The following is a 15,962-nucleotide window of genomic DNA, read 5'->3' as shown; positions in this document are numbered from 1 at the left end:
TTTGGCCTGTGTGTTACCTCATATTTATACCCCTGTGAAACAGGAATTCATGGCTGAACAATTTCATGTTCCTTGTCACCCAGGTGTACTAAATGTAAAATATGAATGGGAATATACTTCAGATATATTTTACTCATAAGAATTTCTAGGGGTGCCAATAATTGTGGCAAACGTGTTTGAGAATTTTTTTGCGTATGAGATTTTTCCCAACTTTCAATTACTTTACTTCAATTAAAGGTTAGATTTTTATGAATATTTTGAATGAAAGATCAAAAGGATAAACAATAAAGACATATTTTTCACAGCCTTCTTTGCTAATATTTACAAAGGTGCCAATATTTTTGGCCACAACTGTATATATGCATTATATTTTTACTTACCTGTGATTGATGTCTATAAATTATTTAATGTAGCCTATGTTTGAATAAATCTCCTAATTCTGTCAAATGTACAGAATCTATTTTCTCAATAACAAGTTTTTATGACAGCCATCATTTAAATTATTATATCTCGATTGGAGCATAAATATAACTGTACAATCAGACAGCTGAGACTTTTAAGATTTTGACTGTTTTGTGTTTTATGTTATTTTGATAAAAACAATGCCACAGCTTTCAAACTATATACATTTTATTACAAAATCCAAAGAATCAATTAAAGACGGAATTAATGCGAGCGCCTTTTGGCTTTCATAATATTCTTTAGCGTGCTTAATTTTAAGCTGTTAAAACAGATTGTTTGTATTACCACATGTGATTATCATCGCACAGATTAAATTTTCCTAATCTGTGTCAGTTTTTGTGAACCAGATGTCGCACCTGTTTTAATAACAAGCTCCCCTTCATTTTCTTAACTTTTCTTTTGATCACATCAGCAAAAATTCATCGAATTATGGAGACGTACAGATGTGCGGTGTAGTCAAGTGCACTTCGGCATGTTAAAGAGATGGTCCAGGTGTTTGGATCACAGTGACGCTGTCCCGCCAGAGTGTGTCAGTCAGATCACAGTGGACTTCTGCATCCTCCGCCGTAGAGCGCTCCGAACCAGCCCGCAAAATCAGAATTGCAAAGAATCAGCCACGAGTTTGTGGGTGCGTTTGTGCCGTTGCCAGATCTGCATAATTCTTTTAGTGAATATGGTGTTAAACCAGCGCGGTCAAATAACCGGCGAATTCATTCCCCGCTTAAGCCTGGTTTCAGTTTCACGTGAAGCATGTCCACTGATAGATACGTCACGCTGCGCACAAGGATATTTACATATCGCAATATACATGATATAGCAAAATCTCTGTCGATCGACACTTTATATCATCATCACAAAATATCACCCAGCTTCAATATACCGTCTGCAAATATGCGAATATCTGGTTTAAACAGATGTAATTCACGAACCTCACAAAAATCCAGCGTTTTCTTTCGTCCTGACGAGTGCTCATAATATTTTTCTCTGAACTGAACTGCGTTCGGTCAGCCTGGATCAAAACTCAGTTCCTCTGATTTACGAATGTTACATGATGGTCAGTTCGTGAGTATCCAAACAGGCAATCGGAGCTGTGTTAACAGAAAGCTCAGGAGATTGCTGCTCGCTGGTCCCGCACTAACGCTTGAGAGCAACTTCAAAGTAAAAGCTATTCACGCGTGCTATACGTATATTTCACATTCACTGTGCACAATATGTACAATTTGTTTGATTTGGTCTTTTGAAAATGCGATTGCTAATGTGCACATGCCATCCATGACTAGACTACTGTGTGCACTATTTCCTTCTTCCTAATATATTACACAATATATTTTTTATGTTCAAATAAATTACTTGGATGACTAAATAGAAATCAGAAGAAACTGCTATCTACCATTTAAAAACAAAATCAAAATTTTTTCTAAAGATTCTTTTTTATAAAGTTACATTTTTTGTGTGAAGTTTTGAATAAATATTGTGCTAAATATTGTGTTTATTAATTTTTGTTATCAATTTTATATGTTATTTACTATATTAAATTGTGTAATTTATTGACATTATATCAGCCTATCGGCCACCATGCACTCTGGATATCGGCATCGGCCATTAAAAAACCCATATCGGTCAACCTCTACTTTTGAAACAAACAAAAAACATATTGGCCTATATATGATCATTATAATAATAGCAAATAACAGTTTTTATTTTTTTTAAAGAACCACACTTTTACAAGAATTTTGCTATATATCTATAAATAATGTTTTATTTTACTTGTGTTGATTTCATATGGCCATGATGTATTAAACAGCATATAGCATAGTCTGCTCACCTCATTAATATAAAAAATTTAAATATGTTTTAATAATCAAAAAAAATCAATAAAAAAAGAGTGTAGCCCTCGAGGCTAAAGGGATCCTACTTTACGGCCCTCTGGCTTTCCAAAGTTGAGTACCCCTGCTCTAAAGTTTACTCAGAATGGTGCCAAAAACAAAAACATCCAGTGAGCAGCAGTTCTGCAGACAGAAATGCCTTGTTGATGAGAGAGGTCAACTGAGAATGGCCAGACTGGTTCAAGCTGACAGAAAGGCTACTGTAACTCAGATAACCACTCTGTACAATTGTAGTGAGCAGAATAGCATCTCAGAATGTACAACACGTCAAACCTTGAGGCGGATGGGCTACAACAGCAGAAGACCATATCGGGCATTTTATTGGGACCATAGTGTTTCTAATAAAAGTGTTCAGTGAGTGTACATTAATGTATTGCCTCTCATGTAATCGTCAAATCTGTGTTTCAACCACGGGAAGACACCTTTTTACACATTTAACCTGTGATTGATGTCTGTAATTATTTCTTTTTTTAATTCTGTGCATAAAGCTCAAAATGTGTTTCTGGGTCAAAGTGACAACGTTTTGAGAAAATTATGAACATATATTACATTTAATTTATTACAATATGTGCAGTTATTACATTATGCTTTGTTATTACATTATGAGTTGCTACAAGGGTTATTGTTAACAAATGATGAAAAACTGCAGAGGAACATTTAGATCTGATTTGTAGGGGTCTAAGCACCGAAGGTGCTAGAATTCTATTGTATTTGTTAGGATTTTTAGGGGATCAAGCATAAATAGTGGTATTTGTTAAGATTTTCTCCTTACTGTATTTGTTAAGAGTTTGTTGTTATTAGGGGTCTAAGCACAGAAGGACAAACAAAAACCCTACTGTGTTTGTTCTGATTTTCTTCTTGTACTTTATTTTTCTGCCCTAAAAGTGTATGGGTGTCAGAGACCGTAAATCGCAGAAACTCCAAACTTGGCAGGATGGTCCCAAATGTGCATCACTACTCAGGCGCACATACATCTTATTATAGACAAGCAGGGTGTCTACGTGAAGCAGTATATAACATTTTGTGAGAATCGGCCATAAGCTATAAGCAGCTAATTCGCATTTTTGCCAACAGCTCTGGAACCGTTTAGGCTAGAGTATTTTTTTTTTAGTTTCTCTGAATCCTTCAGTGCCCCCATATCATATGGTCACATGGATTTACATTTCTGCAAGAAAACTTTTCTACCACTTCACTTTAATTGAAAAACCTACTTTTTCAAACTCATCCTACGGCGTTTGTCTGATTCGCACAAAACTTTGCATACATCATCTACAGAACCTTCTCACAATTATCAAAATAATTTTTATGTCAAATAGTTCCAAAGATATAAGCAAATACGTTTTCGGCTGTGGCCCATAATGACTAATTGACCCATATAATGTGAGCACAATTTTCAAACTTAACAAAACTTAGTACACACGCGCAAAATAACATTCTGTGTTAACAAGCAAAATGTTGTTATTTTGGCAGCGCTATAATGTAGGAAATATCTATTTTAACAACTGCAATTAATGCAGTTAGAATTAGGGATATAAATAGGCTGTTGTCCGCCAGAGGGAGCCACAAGACAAGAAATCATTGAAAGTCTTCAAAAAGTAATAACAGGAATACTAAAATATTTTGCCACAGACATTGCTTGTAAATCAGATAAATAAATAACTTAATTACAATAATATTAATAATGAACTAATTGCTATATTCTACCTACTAATGCACCGTCTTCTTTCCTAAAAGAAAATCCATTCTTCTACCACAGTCTCTCACCTTCCACACTAGCACTTTTGGGGCCGGATTCACGAAACAATTTCTTCTTAACTACCATTTTCTTCTTAATTTGTAACTTAAGAAAAAAGTTAAGAATATTTTGTATTCCCAAATAAACTTCTTAAAGTTCTTTTTTTTTTTCTTAAGAACATTTTCATAAATCCGGCCCCTGGTGCGCACCCGGGGTTGAATGACGTCAAAGTTCAGTTCGTTTGGACAATGTGATCATGTTTTCCGAACTCAGGTGCGCACCCGGATCCACTTGAAAAGATGGTCTGGGGTGCGGTTCATGTGAACTCCAGTACGGTTCGCTGCTAATATGAACCCAACTGTACCAAATCACGGAAGTGAACCACTTGTGATGACGTATAATTCGCGTCTTTGCAGGCACGCAATCGCAATCCTCATGGTATAATGCATTTCTCATACATACTAGTGTCCAAACACACCGCCTATGAGAACAGGTCACATTCTTCACATCTCTTGCAATGCATCCGCGGGCTCACAGCAGACAACCCCTAATATTCATCACATCATTGTACATTCAATGCATCCGCAGGAGACAAACACAAGTGTTGTTCTGTACATGGCAAGTTTTCGTGGTAAATCCAAAGAGATTGACTTTAATACTGCAATTTACACAGTGACATCTTTTTGAGTTGTTACCTAGTTACAGCGGTAAACAGCTGCCGCTTGTACACACGTTGATGACGTAATCGGACCACGGTTCGGACTCAAATAATATGATGTGAACACAGACCTGTGCAGGCAGCGGGAGGGGAGAAAACAAACTCTGGTTCGGTCCAAGCAATCGAACCAAGTGTGAATGCACCCTAAGCAATTTTTAAACTTGTAATACAGTTTTTCACTTCTTACTTTCTCCATAGGAAGAATCGCTTCTGTTGTTTTCCTCATTTGTCAGTCAATTTGGATAAAAGTGTGTGCTAAATGTATAAATGTAATACGCAATAGATCGGGTTGCCACCTGTCCCGTAAAATACGGGATCGTCCTGTATTTAAAGATAAAATTATGCGTCCCGTATCGAATCAATACGGGATGCGATTTGTCCCGTTTTTAAGCGATTTGTCCCGTATTTAATATCAAGTATTTAATATGGTGTCACGGTGAAATCGTTCCAGATTGCTAATTTAACATTGATACAAGTTGGAAAATGTGCCTATGGTGGGTAAAGGACCATACGAAAAGTCCACAAATAGTGCTAAAACTGCGGTTTGTTTCTCTATATAAATGTTCAATAAGATCAAACAATGTATGAATACAATCACTGAGTCATAAAGACAAGTACAGGTGAAGGAAGAAAAAAAAATACATATAAACCAACCAAAATGTATACATAAATAAGATAAAGGAGACAAATAATTGAAAAGATAAAAAGAAATATATTTTTAACACATAAGAGATGTATTTTTTTTTTTTTTTTTTTTTTTTTTTAAGTCAGGGGTCAGGAAAGCTCTAATTTCAGCATATAAGAAAGGATATATAATTTTTATTAATAACGCATATTAACTCAACGCATTTATTGCTAAAACTATGGAGGATGTGGTTATGGGCCGTGATTCAAAACTTCAAAAGTGGCAACCCTAACCATAGATCTTCACAGAAACGTCAGTTATTTTATTTTTTTGTTCAATTTGGAATGCCCAATTCCCAATGCGCTCTAAGTCCTCGTGGTCGCATAGTGATTGGCCTCAGTCCGGGTGGCGGAGGGCCCAGTTGCCTCCGCGTCTGAGACAGTCAACCTGCGCATCTTATAACGTAGCTTGTTGAGCATATTACCACGGAGACATAGCGCGTGTGAAGGCTTCACGCCATCCACCGCAGCAACCACGCTCAACTCACCAAGTGCCCCACCGAGAACGAACCACATTATAGCGACCACGAGGAGGTTACCCCATGTGACTCTACCCTCCCTAGCAACTGGGCCAATTTGGTTGCTTAGGAGACCTGGCTGGAGTCACTCAGCATGCCCTGGGATTCGAAGTAGAGAACTCCAGCGGTGGTAGCCAGCGTATTTTACCACTGAGCTACCCAGGCCCCCTACAGAAACGCCATGTTTGATTTTTTGATGAGAATGAAAACAAAGGCTGAGGGATAGACTTGAGCCCAATTCGGACAGGATTCATTTTATATTGGGATGTGAGGGAATTTAATAATTAACAGAGCTCTTGTCATGTCAGTAATTTTATTCAGACTTATTACGGAAGGTGTGTTCCCGCGCTGGTAAAAAAATACAGCATGTTTTATCTACTATATAATGCTCTGCAATAATGACCCTTGGTAATTTTAATCGCCTGCGAACTGGAAAAAGCCTGTAAATCAGCACTTTCCAGCGATGTTGGTCAGCAACAGATGGCAGAAAATGTTAGACGCACTTTACAACTTCAGATAGCGCTGACTGTTAGGGGTGTTTTATGCTGCAGAGTTCACCCCATGAACCTACATAAGATAAAATGGATGAATGGATGGACCGATTGATAGATGCTGCTGAGTTCGGCTTTCTGTGTCATTGTTCAAAACTGTTTGCATCCATCTGACCAAAGTAAGTTCATTGTTGTTGCTTCTTCCCCGATTACAATTTAGCTGTCAATGAAAACACTCACTCGTTCATTCATTCTCTTTATAGTGAATGCTACAGAATATAGGGAGCAATTTCTGACTGTTCTGAAGGGAAATAACCAGTTGATTACAGTCACCTGTGGTCAATGACACGTGGCAGCCGAGAAAACATATATATTTTTTATACTTTCGCAGTGTCTGCCGCAAACAGTCCTACATGACAATGCAATACATAAGATAAAATTCTCATGAACGAGCATGTCTAGCAGAAGCGCCTCCGAATACTACATCCCGTGTATAACTGCCTTTACATGCTGCTAAAATATAATTTTTCATTCTATGACCCTGCTCGATTTAAACATGGATCTTATTTGCCTGCACATGACATTTCATCTGTAATTACTGGTGCAATAAATATTAACTTTATATGATATGCAAATGTATTACCCTTATTTATTTGAACGCTTGGATTTGTTATCAAGCATGACTATTTATCAAAACAGAAAATTTAAAATATTTTTTTTACTGCGTGACTAGCTGAATGGCGAGCACAGAAATGATGCCATCATTTTGTTATTATACTTTTTTGCTTGAGCTTTAAGCAACACATTAATCATTCAGTAACGCACTAACGTAAGGATTGATGTATACAGTAATAAAATCAGAGACCCTCCTCGAAATTCAAACACAACTGCTCAAGTGACGCATATTACCAGGTTTTAATGGTGATGGCGCCTGTTAAAGGAATAGTTCACCCAAAAATGAAAATTCTCTCATCACTTACCCTCATGCCATCCCAGATGTATGACTTTCTTTGTTCTGCAGAACACAAACAAAGATTTTTAGAAGAATATTTCAGCTCTGTAGGTCCATACAATGCAAGTGAATGATGACCAGAACTTTGAAGCACAAAAAAGCACATTAAGGCAGCATAAAAGTAATCTATATCCAGTGGTTAAATCATTGTCTTCAAAAGCGATATGATAGGTGTGGGTGAGAAACAGATCAATATTTAAATCCTTTTTTTTTTTTTACTATCAATCTCTTTTTTTACCATCAATCTCCACTTTCACTTTCTTCTTGTGCTTTTGGTGATTCAGATTCTTTGTGCATATCACCACCTACTGGAAAGGGAGAAGAATTTATAGTAAAGTACTTTGATCTGTTTCTCAACCACACCTATCATATTGCTTCTAAAATCATGGATTTAACCACTGGAGTTGAATGGATTACTTTTATGCTACCTTTATGTGCTTTGCAGCTTAAAAATGTTGGTACCCATTCACTTTTCAACAAATTTATTTCAGGCAGGACCTAAAAGTGCCCTAAAAGTGTTTGGGCATCAGAAACCGTAAATCGTAGAGATGACAAACTTGGCAGGATGGTCCCAAATGCGCACCACTATTCAGGCAGTTATAAAAAGAATTTCGATATGTCAAATAGTCCCGAAGATATCAGCAATACATATCCTTCGGTAAAATGCACTTTGATTCATAGATCAATATCTACTATCTAACGTGAAGCCCAAACATAATGAAACCCAGTACACATATTCAACAGGCCATTTTAAGGTTGCACGCAAAGTTTCATACAACTCTACCCACGGGGCACTACAACTAAAAAAAACTGTAATAACTCTGCAGTTGTTTGATCGACAAAGTTCAAATTTAATATGCACATTCTTTGGTTCAAGTGCTTACATATCCTTAACATATCGATTCGACAAATCAACAAAAATGGCCACCAGCAGCCAATCAAATTTCAGCACCTAATAACTTGAATTGTGAACGGCCGATGGTCATGAATACCTTATACACAGGAAGGGTCTCTACATGAAGCTGCATATAAAATGCCGACAATTGGCCACACTGTGGTGCTATAATAAGCTAATTCAGATTTTTGCTATTAACTCTGGAAATGTATAGGCTAGAATAAAATATTTTAGTTTTTCTGAATCCTTCAAGACCCTCAAATCATGTGGTCACACGGATTTTAGTTCCCGTAAGAAAACTTTGTACCACTTCGATAAAAAAAAAAAAAAGAAAAAAAAAGATAATCGATGATAAGAATAAAAACGGCAATAATCAATATCTAGCCACAGCAATTCACTGTGAATCATGGCCCGTATACACAAAGAATTTTACCTTACCACTAGGAGTTCTCCAAAGAGTTCCTAGCTAGGAGTTTGTGCTTAAAACCCATTTACAAAACTGAAGAGAGCAAGTTTAACTAAGGAAATCTTAAGATTAGTGTAAGGCAGAGTTGACCTCGCTGCTATGGACCGTTTTATGAGAATGCTCTTTTAAATCACCCACAGTGACTGGATAGCCTGTTCCTGTTGGTGACGGCACTCTGCACAAGTGTTTGTAGCTTGCTAGTGTGCTTTGCATTGCTTATTCTTTAATGATCATTTACCACGTGCTTCGGGTTTTTCCGCTTTTCACTGTTTCATCTGTGTGTATTATACCGCGCGCACCTGTTGCTCTCGTTTTTTTTTTTTCTGCTTGTCTACATCTCTCTTCTCGACTGTGTGCATTAGTTTTCTCCACTGTGTTTTACACAGATTATTGCATCAATCTCAAACATCTGCTGATTAGGAACCACATCGATCTCAAACCCTCGCCGCTCAAGAACCACCATAACAACAACAACAAACAATTGCGGTAAGTCATGGCATCTGCTCATTATTTCTTCCTGCATTACATGCCACATGTTTACTATAGCTTCTTCCATCAGTAGTGAGGGATTCACATGTGATAAATATAAGGAATTAGTCAGGCTGATGGACAAGGTTAATAAGCTAGAGACATGCATCTGAACACTAGTGGAGGTCAGTGAGAAAGAGATGCCGGTAGATACTGTTTCAGATGCGGGTAGAACAGCGAGCAACACACACACTTTGGTTCCGGCTCTAGAGCCCCCGCAGCAGGGCGATTGGGTGACGTCTCGGCAGCATACTCACTCAGCAAAGTGACACCACTCTCCTGTTCCTGTTAGGGTTTCCAATCGATTCTCCCCAATCAGTGATGCACCCACTGAGAATCATGTTGAAAGAGCCATAAAAATTGGTGATTCTACTATAATTAATAATTAATAATTTTCTTTATTTATCACATTATACATTTGCACATATACAGTGAAATTCTTCTTTTTTCACATATCCCAGCTAGGCTGGGGTCAGAGTGCAGGGTCAGCCATGATATGGCACCCCTGAAGCAGATAGGGTCAAGGGCCTTGCTCAAGGGCCCAACAGTGGCAGCTTGGCGGTGCTGGGGCTTGAACCCCCGACCTTCTGATCAGTAACCCAGAGCCTTAACCGCTGAGCTACCGCTGCCCCTGTAAGGAACGTGGAAATAGAGACTCCAGCCAACATTGTTAAATGCATTTCGGGGACTAGGGCGTCTGACATCAGATCAAATTTACAAGTGCTGGCTAATGCTAAACGTAGATTTTCTCAAATTGATATTCATGTCGGCACTAATGGATGTCTGGCTTCGCCAGTCGGAGATCACTAGAGATAATGTTAAAGAGGTGTGTGAACTTTCAAAAACTATGTCAGACACTGTAATATGCTCGGGCCCCCTCCCTACTCGTTGTGGTGACGAGGTTTATAGTAGATTAGTGTCACTGAACGGCTGGATGTCTGAGTGGTGTCTGGAGAATAGCATAGGATTTATAGAGTTTTTGGGGTAGACCTGACCTGCTAAAGAGAGACGGACTCCATCCCTCCAGGGAAGATGCCACTCTACTCTCTAGTATTTTGCCTCATAGTCTTAATAATGATAGTATTTGACTAACTGGGGCCCAGGTCGGGAAGCAGACAATCTGGTTAATCCGAATGTCTGCTAGCTGCCTTGAGACGTCACATAGGTCACATAAACTACAACAAATAGAGACTGTATCACCTAGATATCATATAGAGACTGTGTCTGTTCCCCAAACTACCAAACACAAAACTCTCACTAAATCGTGAACTAATAATGCTTAACATGACACCGCCAGATATAAATAAAAAAATCTCTGTCGTCTTTTGCCCTTGCTACAGTATATAGATCACACGGGCCTTAATCTGGTTTCCTTGGTGAATTTGCAAATTTTCTATCTGATCTAGTAGTTAATGTAGATAGAGCTTTAACTGTTGGTGACTTCAACATTCACATAGATAATGAAAATGACACATTGGGATTAGCATTTATTATAACTCTCTTGTAGCCAGAAAAAATGTGACAGGATCAACTCATTGCTATAATCATACGCTACGTTTAATTCTGTCATATGGAGTTGATGTTGATACAACAGAAATTCTTCCACAGAGCGATGACATCTCAGATCATTACCTCGTCTCTTGTTTTTTGCAATCAGCTAATGTCACTCAATCTACACCATGCTATTGTTCAGGTAGAACTATTCTTTCAACCACTAAAGATAGCTTCGCTAATAATCTTCAAGAATTGTCTCACATACTCAGTAAGCCGAAAAGTCTAGAAGAACAGAAAATATAAATACAGTCTTCTCTAGCACTCTTGATAATGTCGCCCCACTTATATTAAAGAAAATTAAAGAAAAAAGCCTTGCACCGTGGTACAATGATCACACTCATGCTCTCAAGAGAGCAGCTCGGAAAATGGAGCACAAGTGGAAGAATACAAAATTAGTGGTATTTCACGGTGCATGCAAGGATAGTTTCAGTAGCTACAGACAGGCACTAAAAGCTGCCAGGTCAGCATATTTTAGCAAACTCATAGAAAATAACCACAACAATCCTATGTGTTTGTTCAGTACTGTGGCTAAATTGGTCAGGAATAAAGCATCGACCGAACCAGATATTATGTCGCAGCACAATAGTAATGACTTCATGAATTTCTTTACTGATAAAATTGAAACAATCAGAAATAAAATTGGAATTATGCAATCAACTGTCACAGCACCTCAGAAAACAGTGTCTCATAATTCTGCTCACGAGCAACTTCAATCCTTTGCTGTCCTAGGTCATGAAGAGCTAACAAAACTTATAAAAAAATCAAAAGCCATAACATGTTAGATCCAATACCAACTAAGCTCTTAAAAGAGGTATTCCCAGTAATCTCAGAACCTCTTCTTAATATTATTAACTCCTCACTATCCTTAGGACATGTCCCAAGAAACTTTAAAATGGCAGTTATCAAACCACTTATTAAGAAGCCACAGCTTGATCCTAGAGAATTGGCTAATTACAGACCGATTTCAAATCTACCGTTTATGTCGAAAATACTAGAAAATGTAATGTCCTCCCAACTATGTTCATTTCTACAGAGAAATGGAATATATGATAAATTTCAGTCAGGATTTAGGCCCCATCACAGTACAGAGACTGCACTTATCAGAGTTACAAATTACTTGCTCTTATCGTCTGATCACGGCTGCATTTCTCTTCTAGTGCTTTTAGATCTTAGTGCTGCCTTCGACATGATAGATCACGACATTCTCTTGAATAAGCTGAAGAATTATGTTGGGATTAGTGTACTTTCATTAGCATGGTTTAGGTCCTATTTATCAGACCGCTACCACTTTGTATGTGTAAATGAGGAATCGACAAATTAAAAAAAAGTTAGGTATGGAGTGCCACAGGGATCAGTTTTAGGACCTCTGCTTTTCTCCTTATACATGCTTCCCTGAGAGATATTATCAGGAATCATGGAATAAGTTTCCACTCTTATGCCGACGATACCCAACTTTATATTTCTTCTAAACCCAACAAAAATATTGAGAAATATTGCTAAATTACAACACATGCTCTGTTGCCGATGCTGAAAAATGTATTCATGCATTCATGACCTTAAAACTAGATTATTGTAATGCATTACTGCGAGGATGTCCAGCAAGTTCAATAAATAATCTTCAATTGGTTCAAAATGCAGCTGCCAGAGTGCTGACTAGAACCAAGAAATATGATCATATTAGCCCAATTTTCTCTTCGTTACATTGGCTACCTGTTAAATTTCGTATTAATTTTAAAATTGTGTTAACTACATACAAATCTTTGAATGGTCTAGCTCCACAGTACTTAAGTGACCTTCTGACATGCTTTATTCCATCACGTTCATTACAATCACAAAATTCTGGCTTGTTAATAATTCCAAGAATATCAAAATCCACAAAAGGAGGTAGATCCTTTTCATACTTAGTTCCTAAACTATGGAATAGTATCCCTAACACTGTTCGGGATGCAGACACACTCAGTTTAAGTCTAGACTAAAGACTCGTCTATTTAGCCAGGCATACACATAATTTATCCTTCAACTCACAATTAGGCTGCTTTAGTTCAGTCTGCCGGAACCAGAAACATCCATCATGATCTATAACTCTGCATAACATTGAATGGCATCTACGCTAATATATTATTCATATCCCAAGGTTACCAGAGCCTGCCAGATCCAGCTACGTTCCTGCTTGGTGTCAGACTCTACTGCTACGTGTCCTTGAGAAATGACGACAAACTACAGCCGGTGCTAGCCAGACATCACTTCAGTTTTTTGACTTCAGAGGATGAACTGATGCCAACTCCAACTGTAAGACATCGGATACTTCATATGCCACTGCCTTGGATTTAGGATGGACCACACTGAACCTCACCGAGGATTCCTGCATCACCTTTGTCTATTGATGGACTACACTCATGAAATGTAATACATAGACTATAATATAATTGCCAACAAAAGCCTTCATCAGCCAACTAACAAAGGACAGTGCTTCTGCTTCTGCAATATAAACTTCTGCGGTTAATCCAGAATGGACTTCAAAGACATTAGTCATTAATCTTAAAGTTCATAAAAAATATTTTATTTTTATTTTTAAAACACTGGACCTTAACGCTTACTTTACAAATTTAAAAGCATGACTTGCACTGCACACAAATAACTAATACTGGCATTATATTCATGTTGTTTAGCCAGAAGGGAACTGGCCCCCACAGTGAGCCTGGTTTCTCCCAAGGTTATTTTTCTCCATTAACCAACATCTTATGGAGTTTTGTGTTCCTTGCCACAGTCGCCTTCGGCTTGCTCACAGAGGTTCTAAATACAATTATTATTTAATTTCTATACACATTTTACAATCATATTTAATCAAACTACACAATGATCACTGTAAGACACTATAGATATTACAGTTTCATTTTAATTTTTATTAGTTTTTTTTTTTTAATACATGATTTCCTGTAAAGCTGCTTTGAAACGATGTGTTGTGAAAAGCGCTATACAAATAAAAATGACTTGACTTGGTAGACAGTGAACCACTATTTGTCATCGAAGACAGACAACGATATAATTATACAGTAAGATAGAGTGCATTCATAAAGTATTCAGACCCCTTCATTTTTTTCACATTTAGTTATGTTGCAACCTTATGCTAAAATGCTTTAAATTATTATTTTTTTCACATCAATCTACACTCCATAACCCATAATAACAAAGCAAAAAACAGATTTTTGATAACTTTGCAAATTTATTAAAAAGAAAAAATGGAAATATCACATTGACATAAGTATTCAGACCCTTAACTCAGTACTTTGGTTGAAGTCCTTTTGGGTATGATGCGACAATCTTTGCACACCTGGATTTGGGGATTTTCTGCCATCCTTCTCTGCAGATCCTCTCAAGCTCTGTCAAGTTGGATGGGAACCGTCAGTGGACAGCAATTTTCAGGCCTCTCCAGAGATGTTCAATTGGGTTCAAGTCCGGGCTCTGGCTGGGCCACTCAAGGACATTCCCAGAGTTGTCCCTAAGCCACTCTTGTGTATTCTTGGCTGTGCGCTTAGGGTCATTGTCCTATTGGAAGGTGAACCTTCGGCCCAGTCTGAGGTCCTGAGCACTCTGGACCATTCATTTCATTAAGGATATCTCTGTATTTTGCTGCGTTCAGCTTTCCTTCAACCCTGACCAGTCCCCAGTCCCTGCCGCTGAAAAACACCCCCACACCACCATCCTTCACCGTTGGGATGGTAGTGCACAGGTGATGAGCGGTGCCTGGTTTCCTCCAGAATCTTCGTTTCATCAGACCAGAGAATCTTTTTTCTCACAGTCTACAAGTTCTTTAGGTGCTTTTTCATGTGTCTTGCACTGAAGAGAAGCTTCCATCTGGACACTCTGCCATAAAACCCAGATTAGGGGAGTGTTGCAGTGATGGTTGTCCTTCTGCAATTTTCTCCCATCTATATAGATAGGTGTGTGCCTTTCCAAATCATGTCCAATCAATTGAATTTGCCACAGGTGGACTCCAATCAAAGTGTAGAAACATCTCAAAGATGATCCAGAGAAATGGGATGCACCTGAGCTAAAGTGTCATAGCAAAGGGTCTGAATACTTATGCCAATGTGATATTTCAGTTTTTCTTTTTTAATAAATTTGCAAAGTTATCAAAAATCTGTTTTTTGCTTTGTCAGTATGGGGTATGGAGTGTAGATTGATGTGAAAAAATAATAATAATTTAAAGCATTTTAGCATAAGGCTGCAACATAACAAAATGTGAAAAAAAAATGAAGGGATGCTTTCTGGATACACTGTAGGTATATATAGGATATGTACACTATAATTATCCACCTTTGACCAGCCCCAACCAGTAGGTGGCTGAATGTGAAAGAAAATGAAAGTGTAGATTTATAGTACAAAATGACTTCAATAATTATCTGTTTCTCACCCACATCTATCATATAGCTTCTGAAGATATAGACTTAACCACTAGAGTCTTATGGATTACTTTAATACTGTCTTTATGTGCTTTTTGGACCTTCTGAGCAGTGATCGACCGATATGGGTTTTTTAATGTCCAGAACGATAGATATCTAGAGAGCAGGGTGGCCAATAGTCCGATACAATGCCGAGATATATATATATCTCACACAATTTAATATAGTAAATAACAAACATAAAATGCTAAAATGCTTTAAATTATTATTTTTTTCACACCAATCTACACTCCATAACCCATAATGACAAAGCAAAAAACAGATTTTTGATAAATTTGCAAATTTATTAAAAAGACATAAAATTCAGCAAAATTCAGCAAACCTATCGATTGCTAAAAAATGAATAAAATCTTATTTAGCACTATATTTACTAAATTTCACATTAAACTTTAACTTTGTAAAAAAAGAATCTAAAAAATAATATTGTAAATGGTAGACAGCAGTTTCTTCTGATTTCTGTTTAGTCATCAAATTTTAGTAATTTGCACATGAAGAAATTGTTAATATATTTGGAAGGAGGAAATAACAGACAGTAGTCCAGCAACCATGG

At 37.5% G+C, this 15,962-nt stretch overlaps 1 protein-coding gene across 2 annotated transcripts in view; it reads right to left on the bottom strand.

Annotated features, from left to right (window-relative positions):
* LOC127429164 (histone deacetylase complex subunit SAP30L) overlaps window positions 1–15,962 on the bottom strand; it is a 49,124-nt gene that overhangs the window by 15,913 nt on the left and 17,249 nt on the right. Inside the window, exon 4 of one of the 2 annotated variants that reach the window (XM_051678037.1) lies at window positions 7,475–7,509. The exons of the other annotated variant lie outside the window; for it this stretch is intronic. Coding sequence (XP_051533997.1) covers window positions 7,477–7,509 — 33 coding nt within the window. The 3' untranslated portion in view covers window positions 7,475–7,476. The remainder of the gene's footprint in view (window positions 1–7,474; window positions 7,510–15,962) is intronic. 2 annotated transcript variants of the gene reach the window in all.

This window comes from Myxocyprinus asiaticus, chromosome 38 (assembly GCF_019703515.2).
Source record: "Myxocyprinus asiaticus isolate MX2 ecotype Aquarium Trade chromosome 38, UBuf_Myxa_2, whole genome shotgun sequence".
NCBI classification, from domain to species: domain Eukaryota; kingdom Metazoa; phylum Chordata; class Actinopteri; order Cypriniformes; family Catostomidae; genus Myxocyprinus; species Myxocyprinus asiaticus.
Note: the sequence above shows the minus strand (reverse complement) of the source record. Positions and strands in the feature narration are given on the sequence as shown.